We start from the raw sequence: 16,786 nt of genomic DNA on the forward strand, positions 1-16,786 counted from the left end.
TTTTGGGGAACTATTTTAACCGATGTATTAATACACATCTGGTGTGTTTACAGCACTGTATGTGGGATTAAAATTCAAAATAAACTACAGTGCCCATGGTCATTGTAATGAAAGAACATGTCACCCCATGCAACAGTGTGACTCTCTGATGCAATTTTAATAATTTTTGGACAACAATGGAGCCCTAACACAAAATATTGGTTCTGCGCTGTGAGACACAGTCACAACAGATGATTTTGAGCTTTGGCAACAAAAAACAGCTTGTTTAAAAAGTCTCACAGAGTCAGAAATTTAGGACCCAATTCTCACAGTGTGATTGTTAACTATGACACATGTATAAAACCAACCAATCAGAATGTGGCATGACATGAATACACTGGCCAACACCACTTTGTAAGTGCCCATAGAAATATAAGCATGGATATTACATTGCTGTATAGTACGTTTTTAAAAAGCATTATAATAGCCAAAGCTTGTATTTTGTTCAATTTCATTCAAAACATGATATATTCATTTCACAACCCGGCATGTTGAAAAGTTGATATTGTAAAGGCTGACACGGATTGCAACAAAGATTTTCAGTAGACCAATTTTACACAGTGTCACAAGCAATGAAACTGTTAGACTGCACTGTGTATATGCAGTGAATTAATCCTTTAGTGGGATCAATTCATTGTTGCTCTTGGTCTTTTCATGAGATTTGGTGACAGAAAATTGACAGAAAATCTCCCGTCTTTATTCTTTTCAACGACATGCAGTATGTATTCAGGGGTAAAAAGTAATTTACAATGCTGTATTAACACATTCTATCCAGACACTGTTATCCTGTTCTCATTTGTCTGTTCATGGGGATCTGCCTACTGAAAGTCACCTCTTGAAGTAGTCCGTCACAAAGAATGTCAGCCTGTGAAAAGGAATGTGTTGCTTTAGAAACGAGTCACCTGGGGCTGAGCCAGGCAAGGCTTGCTGCAGTCATAGCAGATTTCATCACCCCCAGCGGGTAGTGATCATAGCTCCACTCTGCAGCAACTGGACATGAACACCCGTGGATCTCCACCTCTCTGAGGCACCTGACAAAGCAGAACTGAGCCAAATGGCATTTCTTTGCGACCATCGGCTAAAGAGACTACCTCTCCTTCTCTCTTTTCCCCTCCCTTTCATCTCCTCTCCTTTTGCCTGACAGTTTTTAGGCGCAGCTCGCCATGTCTGATTCTCTCTCCAGTGTCAGCAACCACCTGGCCGATCCGAGAGCTTGCTTTAATTATGTAAATGAATTCATCAGAAGCTGTTGAGCAGGGGACTGGTACCGTATTTCCTCAAATAGTGGCTGGGACTTTTATTTATCTCAACTGCAGAGGGTTCCAGGCCTTTATTGCAAGCAGGCTTATATTAGAGAGAGGCCTTTATTTCTAATTCCTTCTGTTTGATAAGTATATCTGCTAATATTTTAGTACAAAGCCTTCTTGTTTTCTGATCTGCTTCCGTTTGCTCAGTTAAATTTTTGTTAGTGCATTACCGGTAATCCACTTACTCCGATGTGCAGAACAATAATTCTAGCGCCTGATCTCCACCTGGAACATTTTGGCAGTGCACCACTTGGCTGTAGCGCACAGGTAACATGCTCATGGATGCATGCTCTCTGGCTTAGCCAAGTTACCCTGGTTACCCTGGTTACCCATGCTCATGTAGTGTCACTGCCATCATTATTATTAAAACATGCACCGTTATCACCATATTTAAATGATATTGCGTCTCCCCTGCCCCCCTCCCCTCTCTCTGATGGTCGTTTAGAGGGCTACGCATCGACTCACAGAACTGAGGTTACATCCAGGTAACTACTATTTATGCTTAACTGGCATGCACATTATATAACAGATACCAGGAGTTTTTCCACCCTTGTTTTTTTCCCCAGTCCGTTTTTGGGGCCAGCCTTTATTTGTTTGTGTCGATCACCCCCCCCCCCCCCGGCCATTATTAGAGACTTACACTATAATCTTTTATTTGAAGAAATACAGTAATCTCTCTGGACAGGGGAAAAAGATTATATGAAAACTATATCTCATTATATCCCTACACACAGAACAGCATCATTAGTAATTTCCATTTGCATTCATGAAGATATGAATTTGGCATGTCCACAATACTGTGAGCATTGGATGGCATTCAGACATGATGTCAGCCTTTAAAACGTGAATGACAATGATCAGACTATTGACCTTAGATGATAAGTTGGCACTATAAAAAGCAAAAGAGAGTGTGTAAAGTAATTTTATACTGACAGGCTCTGAACAACTGACTTTGCCCTTCATCAAAAGGAACAAATATTCTCAAAGAGTCATCACATATCATTATTTCAAGGCATAAGGATTTCAAATGAAGATTTATACATACTAGGCCTACCCTTGGTGAATGCCAGCCAGCTCATTACTTAATTATTTCGGGGCTCAAGATTCATAAATAGGTATGCAAATTCAATCATGGCAGAGGGAGATGATAAGAAAATGTTCTCCCTTGAGGTAAGGAAATTAGAAGTTGAAGGGATGAAAAGTATAAAATGAGGACCCTCTGTATGACTGAAATGGCATATCACCAATATATTTTTAGAAGTGTAGCACATGGCAGCTCACACAGCCAATTCAAAAGGTAAGGATCCCGATTATTGACCTGATAGTGCCATTAGTTGAGGTTTTTATAGAATATGAATGTAAGAATGTAACTGATCTTAATGGATATATACTTTTTTTTATATTCCATCCACCACTGACTGCAAGGAAACTTTTCAATGGATATGTCTTGGCATACATTTCTCTGCTTGGGTGTTACTGATGTCTAAGAGGCCCTCAGCAGGGCAGTGGAGCATACCCTTGCACATCACACAGTATGTCCCAATTAATTCCAGAATAGCTGGAAAGTAGCTGAGTTTAATGCTTGAGATGACTCACCCCGCCCACTCTCTCAAAATGATCGCTGTCTCGCTGGAAGTCGATGAGCTGGCCGTTGAATGCCCACGAGAAAGAGACATCCAGAGCTGGATCGCAGGCAATCTGGCAGGGTAACACGATGCTCTCGCCAACAATAATCTCCATGTTAGTAGGCCTCATGGTGATTCTGGTGGGCTCTGGCCAGACAACAAACGACAGTGTACACATGTTAATATCTCTGCCCCGGGAACCTTTAACACCGCCATGACCCCTGCAACTGCCATCTCCCTCCAATTCACGGCTAAATCAAGCCACCATCATTAAACTACCCATAGTTGTGTGCTATTCCTGATTTTAATAAGCACTTAAATTCCAAGCCTGTCCATTAGCAACATTTAATGACATCTCCAGTTCACACTTTATGTTCCGGGATCAATTTGGAAGAAAATGTATGAAACAGGATTACAGAGATGGGAGCGCATTCCCATTGGTGACTGTGGTGGATTGGAAGCCTTAAGAGTATGTTGAGGAAAGGTCACAGTAATTAAATTCTATGACATTAAATGGTTCAGCTGTCAGTGTATGAGAGGAATAAAAGCTAATGAGAAAAATAAGTCAGGTGGCTACACACACACACAATGGATTAAACCGGAGGAGCACATGAACGTGTTATGTCACTGCATTCATAAATAATGACCTTTACCTAAATAAAGAATAACGTTTTGTTGCTTGCTTAACTGCTGTTCTGCAAATTGTATACTAGCAACATTAATCTGACGATAACCTTGGGTAATGGTACAAATGGTACACATGGCTTATAGTGTGAATATAAAAGAACAGAAATTAGGGTATTTTCAAGCCATAGAATCATGAGAAATGGTTGACCTCTATGTTGAAAGAAGTGAGGGAAAGTTGACCATTTGCTAACCCCCTCCTCCAAAAAGCTTTTCAACCATAACCCGGCGTGGCATTTCTGAAACTGGATGTTTAAATAGCGTGTCTTTTTTAACTTTTCAAAACCAAAAATACAAGAGCAAAAAATGTTTGAGTTTGTCTGTACTACCATAAGTTGCAAACGTTAGCATGGCTGACTAACAAGGGTGTTACCTACAATAGTGAGCTAGCATCACATGCCAAGAGTTAGTATATCATTAGCGAATTCCAGAAACTATGTTAATATGAAGAACAATGGTTCTCCTTTTACTTCCATGTTTTCCATAAGTTTTTCCTCTAGCTTCTGTCTTTTTTGTATTATTATGGAACTAAATTATTATGATTTCATATATGTTGCCAACCAATGCATTTGATTGACTTAAATGCATGAGAAACACACAAAAAGGCCCTACCTTTTGTGTATTTCTCATTTTTATACCAGACAGCAAGAAACATGAAAAAAGCTGCCTGGAGACTTTTCAACCATCTCACTGCATGCATGTCAGTTAGCAGGCTAGCTACAGCTTATATCTACTGCCTGCTAACTAAATCTGCCAGCGACAGTTGTTATTTCAGCCAGCAAAATAAACATTCAAACAAGAAGTGAAGGGCCCATTGTTTCAAATATTACCACAAATCTCAAGTGGGAAATAATCCTACATTACCATTACAAGCTGTGTACGTGCAGTGCTAGAATGGAAGGGCAAAGCAATAGTAACCAAGGGGGCCGGGGCTTAGCAAAGGGTCAATCAGGGGCAATTTGTTTTTAGGGGGTGGTTAATTGAGAAGACTCACCAGTGATTAGCAGCCTGCCTGTTGTGCTTGCTGTCCCAAACTGATTCTTAGCGACACATGTGTAGCTGGCTGCATCCCGTCTGGTTACATTGGCGATCTTTAATGTTCCATTGGGAAGCAGAGTAATCCTGCAGAAAACAGAGCAGCTTTTCACTGTATTGACTGCAATGGAGAGTGTACAGGTTATAGGAGCTCAGCTTTGTATTGAATCTGCCTGTAGTTATTTTGCAGTGATAGTCAATATCTTCGCATGTAACTATTTTGGTTTTTTTCTTTCTCCATGTAGTAAATTTATTGTATGGTGTTTCTACCGGAATTGTATTCTTGTCAAAATGGAAAAGCCTCAGAAAAGCACTTTAACCCTTGTGGTACTTTAAAGCTCTCCACTAAAGCCCAGGAAAATGAAATTCTTTGAGAGGGGTTAGTAGCAGGCAGGGTGACCCACCTTTGCTGTCTCAGTGGTAGACTAAATACATTAGTAAATGAGGAAATATTTTACAAACAGCATCACCTTGAATAACTCAATGAATAGATAAATCGTGGTTTACAGGCTTTATGTTGCAAAGGTCAGAAAGAATCCTCTATCATTCTGGGAGGTCACTGGCTAGATATTTAATAAAAGCCTTATACATATATTTCAGTAAGCTAAAGACATGATACAACACAGTGCTGCATAAGCACAAGAAAGTAGTGACTATGAAGTTTAGAATAACCAACATTTCTAAAGGCAATTCATAAAAATTGTAAAGAAATAAAACTAGATGTAACTATATATTGTCTTGTTACTATTTATACATTCAATAAATATAATAACAGTGTAATGTTTTGCTTGTAAAATAGACTCTTTTCACACTAGACATTTAGCACAGGTGGAATTAATAACATGAATGATGGCAGCATTCCATTTAGGAGAGCCAGTTCCAGCGCTCTGGTATTGTGTGTGCTCACTCACTGACATGGCTTACTGGGACAATTAATGGAATGGAGCCATCGTTAATGTTATTATTTACACCCATGCTTTTCCTGCTTTGACAAGTCAAAATGTATGCTGTAAATATAGCCATAGCCATCTTCTCAAAACAGCATCAGATTTTGGCATCTTAAAGGGTTAAAGTGAACAGCGGCCACTGCAGCTACAAGTGATAAATACAGGATAATGTTAAATACTAAAACCTACTGTAACAGTAGCACAAATGGAGAAGAGTTGAACTGACTCGGTAATGTCTGTTATACAGCAACATCTATCTTAAGTTTGCTAACATTATCTAATATAAGCTACTGGTCATACCAGACCAAGTAAGACTATAGCAACAAAACCTGTGAGTATATTGAATTAAGCTGGGTTTTTTGATTGATTATGAATTCAACTTTTCAGTTGTCAAAGGAAGAATGTTTTTTCTTTCTTTCAAAGGTTATATAGTCTTGCAAAGAAATAATTTGAGACTTACCTCATGCCATATCTAGCCACACAGATATTTTCTATTTTATTTGTCCAGGTTTTGGACTAAGATATTTGCCTCTGAGATTTCTGCCTCCATCCCCAGTACAATGGAGCTGAATAGAATTTTCTTTGTGGTGATCAAAGAATTGAAAAGCTACATTGAAAGAAAAAAAAAAACAACAGCAGCAGCAGCAATGTGTCTTTCCAGGAACAATGTCTGCATAAATCATAGACCTCACTGTAAACAGTTTTCATTGGAGTTACTTTCATCCAGAGAACTGTTGACAGTGTGTTCTGTAGATTAACCACAGTAACGGAGACAGTGGAGACAAGGCAGATATTTCTGAGATCTCAAAACCATGGTAAATTAAACCACAACTATTTGCATGACAAGATACCATGACGGGTAATTGAAAAAAATATGTTTTTCATTATTTTGGTAAAACAAACCCTTTAACTAGTCTGGTATTCAGCAACAAAATGTGCATACAGTTCAATTTCTAAACGCTGCTCCAATTTACAGCATGCCTGCATAACACATTTCCCATCCGGTGTCTGCATACATTAAGTGTTGTGTACCTTGAAAGACTATGTGGGCTTCACATACAGTGTGCTAAATGTCAGTCAACTTGGGAATTTTACCAATTTTCTACAGCTGTAGATGCAGCTCCCTGTCTGGAGCCAACTAAGGAGCCGCAGTGCTGTTTTGACAAGATGCTTTGCTTGTATTGTTCTCTTTCAGACCTCCTTTTGAATAACCAGCATGAGAGTGATTCAAACAACACAAAGTTAAGCATTTCCTCACTGCTTTGAGATGCCTATGTTTGAGTTATTCTTGTTCAGTCTGTCCTGCCCTTTGCACATGTGTGTGTGTGCTACGAATTCTCGATATGCATGCCCTGACTTGCAGCAGGGTTTAGCTACTGTTTAAGCTTTTCTTCTCCTTCTAATCACGATGGATTGCTTAAGTTTGTCATTTCTTGCTGCTGATTTGCTTATAGACTTTCCACCTTTAATTGGTTCTTTGTTATTGTGTGAAATCTTTTCAGTGGTTCAAATTCAGCTTTTGGTGTATTCAATGAGTAATCAGACACAGAAGGACAACAAACTAAATTAAGCACCACTTCATGCTGCTTTAAGAGGTGCTTGAAGTTTGCTCATTGTCTGGATTATGTCTGTGGGTGTGAGTTTCCCGTCTAGTGCAACGTCTCTGCTTTCCAATCTACAAGGCTTTTATTTCTGCAGCCTTGGTGATTGTATGAATCCAACTCTATTTGTATGTCAAGATAAAGTAGAACACTTCCACCTCTCATAATTACAGGTGCAACAGCTTCAGTTAGATTTTTAATTCCTTCCTCTATCTAAAAGCAGACAGGCTGTGTCTTCAGCAGCAACCCCATTTGCTAATCTTTTATCTTCTTAAATATTTCATGCATGCAGTCTTGATACGACCAGCTAGCATCTTCATCTCTCATACCAAGCTATTTGCACATGAGGGTGCATGCAGTATATTAGCCATGCACAATTTTCCTGGTGGGTGCCTTGCTCTCATTCTCCTCATTAGCCTTTCCTTCTATGCATCTGCACAAATGCCAAATACACTATTCAAACATGTCCGCTTGCAGTGAATGTGAATGAAAGCTGCTGGAAATATGCACTTTGGACTTTCATCCTACCTTTCAGTTCTCTGCAGGATCTCATTCCCTTTCTTCCACAGGCTAATTGCTGGGGGCGAGGCCTGAGGCTTGCATTCAAGAATGACTTCGCTGCCTGAGCGAGCTTTTAGCAAGGCCCTTAACGGACTTTTGGAGAAACTGGGAGGTGAAGCTGTGTGTGAGGGAACAGAGAAAGGCATGAGATTAGAAAATATAGGCAACCTGAACCTTTACAGGTCAGGCCTATTGTATTAAGATCAACTCTCCTAGAGCTTTCAATGCGAGCAACTCAAAATCTCATGAACTCAGCAGAAATGCCTATTGGGCTCATGGCTACGGACCTACTGCAACCCCACCCTTCAACTACACACACACACACACATAATCCACCTTCACTAAGCATCCAACCTGCAGATGTTCCAGCCATTGTCTACACTCATCATCACATTTTGTCAGCCATGGTTTGGACCCCCAAGTGTCATCACGTATATCAAGACAGAATTGAATTTCTCATTGAGCCAGTCAGATGGAAGTCATCAAAGCTTTTCAAATAAATCAATACCCCATCTACATGAGAAAACATGCACAATGCCACAAAGCAATGTGTTTGTAGTATTCAAATCAATATGATGAAACGACTGAAAGTAAAATGAGACACTCCATCAGATTCATATTTTTGCTGGCAGAGCCTGTAGTGACATCAAATGAGTCTGCAGACTGATTGCTGAGGAGAACTATAGCAGGCTGCTGGTTTTTATCTTAGGAGATGATCAAACGCACAGACAGATAAGCAGATAAAAGCAAAGGGAAGGAGGCAGTCTTACCTAATACCATTAGCTGGGCACTGGAATAAATAATGCCATGTTTGTTTTCAGCCACACACTGATACATCCCAGAATCTGACAGGTTTAACGCAGCTATTGAAAGGGCCCCGTTTTCGATTTGTATCCGGCCCTGCAGAGGAAAGAGAAACAGTTCTGCATATCCATTGCAATGCCAGTCTATTATGTCCAAAGGCACAGCAGCAATCACTGATGCACCATGAGGGGAGGAGGATAGCAGGAGAGGAGAAAAAGAAAAAAGCCTAAAGAGCCTTGTGGTATATTCAGATTGCAATGGAGGAAAAGATGAGGAGGCATCGGCAAAAACTGCTACCCTGCTTCCTACGTAGGCAGAAAGAAGCAATGTTGACAATAGCACTCGTAGCATATTAAAAAGTCGTTTATTTTCTGTGGTTGTTCAGTTGGAAAAACTGTGGTGACAGCTCAGATGACTCGGATGAGACAGATTTTTAACCAGATTAGCTGCTCAGAGATCCTCTATGCTGCAGGGAGCGTGGTATCTTACCGTGCACTCTTAATTATAGATGCAGATGAGAGGCGGAGCTTAGTAAATAGAACACATTAGTGAGGCAAAGTCACCTTACCACATAAACATTGCTAACTTTTAGAAAGAACAAGATGCATGGATTTTGCAAGTTTCAACAGATAGTTGTATTTATGCACTTTTTTGCTTCTCATATGATTTAAAGGGGCTCTCCACTGACTAAAGATCTGTCTAGTTGTCATGAGGAGTGAAAACAGTCTGTATAATGTCTTCTGTTTTGTCAAGTTTAATAAGCAAGGATAATGTCATCTTGGGCTTGGCAAAAAAGCCTATAAATTGGAAGTGTGGGGTTTGAAAGATGTAGGCATTTGCCAGGTTAATGAAAATAAGCTATTGGGTGCATTGTGGGAAACGTAACCATCAAAAGTCAGCTTCCTTACAGAATGTGCATAAGCTTTTTATTTTACTTTTTTAAAAGCAATAGCTTGACATTTTGGGAAATACACTTATTCAAAGAGATACTGCTCAGATTTGTCCGTTGAATATAATGCTACAGCCAGGTGACGGTTAGCTTACCTCAGCACAAAGACATGGAGACAGGGGAAGCAGCTAGCCTGGCTTAGTTACCAGGCAACCAGCAGACACTGCAAGAAATTACTGCTCCCAGCCAAGAATTGATGACACGACCCCTCATAGAATGGCAAATTGCCATTTTTACACTTTGGTTTTTGTATGGATTAAACAAACAGGATATAACATGTTAATTAGTGAGTTTTACAGGTGCTGGTAAGTGAATTTTGTTATCTTCTGACTGAGCCAAACTAGCTGTTTTCCCCTTATTATTATTTGTTATTCTGAATTAACAAGATACCTGAAATCCTGACTGCGGTAACACTGCCATCTGAATTTCGTTGCACCTAAAGTAGTGTAATTACAGTAAGGATGGCTTCTGGGCGAGGCGAAGGTCCTGAAAAATACATACACATATTTTCCATCGTGTTCCTTGCACTTTTTTCTCAGGTTTGACTGGTTATAAGTTTCATTTTGATGAATCTTAATGATTGCTGGTCCAGATGTCCTCTCTAACAGTATTAATGTTGAGTCATCCCACTGCACTGGTTTGAGGAAATTGAAAACTAAAATAACCTCTCAGCTCTGTAGGCAGTCTGATGTGTTTGTTTCATCTATTTTTGGGCTTTGATGAAACATTTTTGCCTGTCCTGCAGTGCCTGCACAAAATTGTCAAACTAATAACAATACCATCTATATTACTTAAAGACACGACTATCTCCCAATGTTTCAAACCAAAACCAAAATAAAACCGAATTACACTAAACAGGCATGTTTGCTTCTATGAAATCAAGCTCTCAAGTAGGAATGGGAGCTTCTCTTGGGATTTTGAGGTATGTCATTAATTCAGAAAAACAGAGCAGAATTTTTTTTTTCATGAAAACTTTTCTCAGAATTCTGACATAGTTATCTTGTTAATTCAGAAAAACGGGGCATTTTCAAGTGAATGCATTATGCTTCAGTTGAAAGTGAATATGTGTATTCCCAAAATGTCAAAATAATCCTTGCAACTACTTCTGTTCTTTCTCTTCATTTGATTCGGTTTTCCTTATTTGAGGCAGTAGTTGTGTTAGCTCATAAAAACAGCACAGACAATACCAAAGCTGTCAAAAAGACATGACACTGGCAATTTAAGCCTTTCCCACCAAGTGTGTAAAAAGAGAGACAAGTCGAATACTACAGAAGATGAGCCACATGTACAGATGGATGACAAATTAAACTACATAGAAAAAATGAAGAGAGCTGTTCAGTGCAGGGAAGTGAAAAAATTGTGGACTAAAACAGGAACCAAGAGACAGAAGGTATAATAAAAGGCTTAGCGGTAACTCTGGATTGCAGCATGTTTCAAGCTTTCTACCTCAGGCAGCATCAAAAAATTAAAGGAAAAACCAACATTAAGTGTCTTAGTGAGGTGCTGGGTCATTACAAGCCTTCTGAACTGCTTCAGTGCTCCTTTGCACAGATTCAACAAGTCTGTAAAACTACTGGAAGGATGAACACCATTCATCTAAAAGATATCCCCTCATTTAGTGAATACTTACGGAAGCAAGTATCTGCGCTAATTTATTCAGGTTTATCCTTTAATTTGTCTCCTGTCTGCGATAGTAGGAGAAATCCAGCAGATCTCCATACCTCGGCCATAACTTGCTCCCCATTCTTCAACCAGCTGTAGGACGGTTTAGGCTTTCCGTTGGCCTTACACTCCCAGAAGAGGTTTTCCTCGATGGACAGAGCTGTGTCCGCCATTGTCTGGAGCCAGTGAGGTTTAGCTTGGAATAAATGAGAGGATTATTTCTTTCAAACATGTGTTTTTAATTATAGAAGCTCTGGATTAGTAAATAATGGTATCAGGAATCACAAGCTCTAAAAGCAGCCTTGCATTAAATCATCAAAGTTTAAACTCAACAAGTGGATTATCATCATAATGAGAAATACAGGTTGGTAAACACAAGTATGAACAATGTTCTTAACACAATGCCAGCTTGAAGATTGACTGGGAATTAATTTTTTGTGGCCTTTAAAATATTATTCACTTTTACAGGCAGGATCCACAGCCTATCCTGTAATTTCATAGCGACATTATGCCCCACATGTTACGAACAAATAGGTTTTCTGTCAACCAAATGAGATTCAAGCTGCTGGTCACATGCATGTTTCCTGTACAAATGTGTATATCTGTTACAGACACACATTCATTGCTGTGTCTCTCTGGATCTATTGTCATTCAATTTGCAATGGTTCACTAACCGTGGAATGAAATACGACCCCGCGCAGCATTTTTGCCTCGCCTATTCTCTGCCACACATTCGTACGTCCCCGCGTCTTCCTGCTGGAAATTGGGGATTTCAAGGACGGCGTTTGAATTCTTCATTTTGACTTTGCTGGGGAAAGGGACTCCACTGGTTCTCCTCCAGCTTATTTCTGGTACAGGGCTGCAAGAGAGGGACCAAAAGTTCCCATGATGGCAGCTGTCAGTCGCAGTGATCAAAGTGTGATTAAGCACAAAAGAAAAGGAGATGGAGCAAGAGCATCGTAATTTATTGTTCCCTACAAATCAAAACTGGGATTGCTCAGATTTCAGAAGCTTTGAATTCCGCTCCCTTGTCTTTTCGTTTTGCTGCCCTTGCTCTCCTATGGATTGATGAATGTGAGAATGAGTAATGTTACGCTTGTGCATCCTTAAATCATCTTGAGTAACAAATTCATGCATGAATGAGCCCACAGCTCTTATCACATACACAATGAGGCTGACTTACTTTCCCAGAGCGAAGCATTCCAGTTTCACCACTGATTCCTTCGCAGCTGGAACTGAATCAGGGAAATGAACTTCTATTTTGGGTTCATATTCACCCATTACTCCTACAAAAGGGAGACAAAAGATGACAAGCTTTTTACACCAATGATTAACTGCACACATGGCTCACACATTGCATCAAAAAGAGAACAGTAACACAGTGTGACAGCAAATACAAAAGTCGTTGTACCCCAACAAATGCACTCCTTTCTCCTGACTGAGTAATGTTTGCTATAAAACTACAGTGACCAGCTGTTTTACGGAATCATTGAGCAGTAAAAACTTTCTCATTCAAGTGAATGGAAAGGTGTGTCCAAACTTTTAACTGGTACTGTACTTGTGGCACTGAGAGCCACAGAGAGGGAAGGGAAGTTTGACAGTATTGATAAATGTATTTACACATTGGTGGTTCTGGTCATGTGTGGGAGCTGTCATGGAATTTGTTGACAATGTGAAAAATCTATAATACCAGCCCTACCTTCACCCTGTCTGATGATGTCATATCAAACATTTAGAGGTATTCTAAATGCCCCCATTTGATGGAAAGGGTGCTACTAAGCTGGCCTTGCACAGAGCCACATCCCATGACATCCCTTTCCCCAGGGATGTTGTACGTACAGAGAAAGAGTGACCAATGAAGAGCCTGGGCCACACCGCCTACCTTTACCTGTGCATAATGGATACCTCACTGAACTGCTGCAGCTCACATGTGTTTGGTGTCCACTAAGACAGCATTGCTGCTGCAGCGCTGCTACTGCCAGCCCTCTTCTTTCTACATTGATATCCAAGGAGGGTTGAATTGAAGACAACTGGACTTGGCTGTAGATACTTGAAGACATTTCACCTCTCATACAAGGGGCTTCTTGGGTTCTAACTAACAGGTATTTAACCTCTGTGGGGTCATTATCAAGGTTATTGATACAGCTTGGTTCGTTAGTGCTCGTGGTTGTTGTAATGACAGCCGTTAAGAGTCATTGGGGTCACCTGAGGCCAAGTGTAAACGACAGTTGTTGGAGTTGTCCCATCAAGCCAAATGTGAATGGTTGTTAAATCTGCTAGGAAGTGATGAAAGGAAAACATTGTAGCTGGGGGATAAGGGGCGAAACGTCTCCAAGTTATCTATCTCCAAGTTATCTATCTCCAAGTCCAGTTGTACTCAATTCAACCCTCCTTGGATAACCACAACCTGGATGACTGAGAATCTTCACAGACATCTCTCTACATTGAGTTTGCCTTTGACAATGGCCATCAATAACAGAATGTTTCATTTAATTTAATTATAAATTTCATTTATATTTAGTTTAAGCTGAAAAAGGTTAAGAAGCATGTGCTCAATTGTAAATAATAATAACAATAATAATAATAATAATAATAATAATAATAATAAATAAAAATATACAGCAGTCCATTTCCAAGGGGGGTTTTGGGTTACTGTTCTACAGATTTTCAGAGGTGGGCTTATCGAGAACTATCAAATTTACATTAGCAGTGGGACCTTAATTTACATTACAGCTGCCAAACCAAATCTAAAACTTTATAAGCAAATCTTCTGGGTTCATACTCTGCTGAATCATAAGTGCTGTGCGTTTGTCTTGACACTATATCTTGCTTCAAGTTCAAGATTTTTTACCCTCACAAATGGGTAAGTACGCTCCTCTGTTATTTGTTTAATTGAAAAATATTCTGTGAAACAGCATGTTGATCATGAAGTAAATAATCTTACCACAACTTGTTATTATCTATTTATTTTCTACTTTTTTATATATAATGTTACTTTACTTTAAATAGTTTTGATTAGGCTACCTGACTATTTGCATTTCCTAAATAGTAGTAACCTGGTTAATTAATAAAAATAAAAAATGATATATTTTTTCATGTCTGTGACATATTCTACAGATATAGAAATTGGAACTATTGTGAAATGTGTCAGTTATGTAATGTTGCTGGTATGATGTCAGTATGACTATCAACTGATCATTTTCACTGTCTATTTTTGCTGAGAACCACGCGCCTCACGCAGAGAAAATAGGCTCGACGCCGAAACTCTAGATGACGCACCACTGAGCCACACTGCTCACATGGGCTGTGTGGCTGCTCTAACCTGTTAACAAGGGCACCAAAATGAAAATCAAGAGGTTCTGTGGCGTACACATGCTGCTCAGGTAGGTGGTGTGGCCTGGGCGTAGGGCTGCTAAAGAGGGAAAAAAAATCAGAGATGGCTTATAAAAGATTCAAGGAACACATCAGGGAAAAGACTTGCTTAGTAGAGATTCATCACCTGTGGTAATGTGACTTCATTTATGACTTTATTTATATTCACATCACTAGAACAGGTCAAAGACTTCTTCGCAGAGACATTAATGTACCCTTTACCATTACCAACCCCACAGTCTGGCAGTAAGAGCTGATTCAGTCCTGCACGATGTTTTAGATTAAAGGTTAGAGACTTTGAGAAGCTGTGAGCATCTTACATAGAGAGTGGAAAACATGAAGAATATGGAAATGCATCTTCAACACAACACTTTGGTCATCTCAATGTTTGGTTAATAATGATTGATGGCATTTTCACAAATAGAAAGGTCCATTCTGTCTCTGATTGATACAGCATGACAGTAATTCAACCTATAAGTCAGCTCATGAAAGCTTTGATATTTTAGGGTTTTATGCTTCCAATCATCGGTTTGATTGGTGCAATGGTGAAATATAGAAGTGCAAACCGAAGACTCAAGTAAAAACATATCACAGTGCTGACCACACTGCTTGACTGAGAAGAGGAACATAAAAACACTGAATTGGTAAAGTGCGGGTCAAAAAACATCTAGACATACATATACACAGGCTAAAACTGGGCAAATATTTTATCAAGGTTATATGTAACCATTATTTCAACAGCATTTAAAGAGTAATTAAATGCAAAATGTAGTTTATGCTATTTACAGTTATATATACTAGGCTGTTCATTTATACTATTGCTAATTCTTGCAATATGCAGGTAAGAACTTTCTTGATAACTCGTTAGGAGGTTAAAAGTTAAATGCACTCCCCTGAAAAGGAAGTTAAAAGGATAAAAGTCTGATGATTGTCTATATTTTCCTCACTGTCAACATACTGTATATACCATGAACTGACAAAAACCAACAATTAATTGATCCTACTATCAAGTATTCTGTGTAGCCAAAGCCTGATACATCTTATTCCTCTGGTCAATACAGTTCCATTAAAAAACCTGAATAATCCAAAAAAAAAAAAAAACATTAGAGAGCCTTGGGTGACATGTGCCTTCATTACTGCGAACATGGACACTGCATTTTATTTTAATTCAGTCCCACATACTCTGTCCTGCTGCCATAAATACTCATTTGCACACTAGTTGTGTGTTAATCCACAGCTGAAAATAGTCCCCAACAAATGCACTCTTTCTCTTGTCTGAGTAATGTTTGCTATAAAACTATAGTGACCAGCTGTTTTATGGAATCATTGAGCAGTAAAAACTTCCTCATTCAAGTGAATGGGAAAGCGTGTCCAAACTTTTAACTTAGTCCAGTTTTGACCTCCCAGTCACCAAATCAGTGCTTACTGGACAACAACGCCTCACAACTACAGATGGCTATGCACTGTGATAGAATTTTTAAATTCCTTTTATATATTTTTTTACATGAAGAGTGATGGATGACGTAAAAGTTAAATTACTTGGATTACTTTTGAATCCATGTTACACATGAATCTAACCCATAAAAACATGTTGTTCAATGAACATTACAGTTCACAGTGGGATGAACCAGTGGGCTACAAAGTAAACAGTGTTGCCAACTATTTTCAATGGAAGTAGCTAAAGCCTGCAGGAAAAATCGCTAGATGTCGCTAGATGATGTCACATGCTAATTTGCATATGACATCAAGACGTAATTACATACATACAAGATTTTAAAACATTTAAAGAAAATTAAATTTAATTAAACTAAACTGACTGCAAGTAGCTATTTCATTAGCTATTTTTCTTTTCAAGCAGCTCCCCAATGTGCATCTCAATCTCCCTCTAATAATTATATTTATGCAGGCCGTTGTATCAACTCTAACTGAAGTATCATGAATAGAGAGATGATCATGCACTAGATTAAATTCACTTTTGTTAACTCTCTATTTAGACAAAACAAAATCAAACTTAGTTAAGTTAAATTATTTAGAATAAAAACAAGGATCAATGATTTGTCATTAGACTCACACATTCACAGCTCATTGACAACTCTATCTGGCTGATGAGTGATCCACTGAACGTGCTGCTGCTCTGTCCTACTCATTGAACAGTCAATCCAGAGAGCCACATCAGCGCTCATTCACTGAGAAATACTGG

General features: G+C 39.1%; 1 protein-coding gene across 1 annotated transcript in view; it reads right to left on the reverse strand.

The window, feature by feature from the left end:
- Positions 1–16,786, reverse strand: part of cntn3b (contactin 3b) — a 55,046-nt gene that overhangs the window by 12,498 nt on the left and 25,762 nt on the right. The window contains exons 7-13 of the mRNA XM_044350150.1: positions 12,398–12,500; positions 11,889–12,073; positions 11,274–11,410; positions 8,570–8,699; positions 7,767–7,917; positions 4,650–4,777; positions 2,943–3,118 (exon numbers count right to left, since the gene is read on the reverse strand). Of these exons, the coding sequence (XP_044206085.1) occupies positions 2,943–3,118; positions 4,650–4,777; positions 7,767–7,917; positions 8,570–8,699; positions 11,274–11,410; positions 11,889–12,073; positions 12,398–12,500 (1,010 nt within the window). The remainder of the gene's footprint in view (positions 1–2,942; positions 3,119–4,649; positions 4,778–7,766; positions 7,918–8,569; positions 8,700–11,273; positions 11,411–11,888; positions 12,074–12,397; positions 12,501–16,786) is intronic.

This window comes from Thunnus albacares, chromosome 4 (genome assembly GCF_914725855.1).
Source record: "Thunnus albacares chromosome 4, fThuAlb1.1, whole genome shotgun sequence".
In the NCBI taxonomy this organism is placed as follows: domain Eukaryota; kingdom Metazoa; phylum Chordata; class Actinopteri; order Scombriformes; family Scombridae; genus Thunnus; species Thunnus albacares.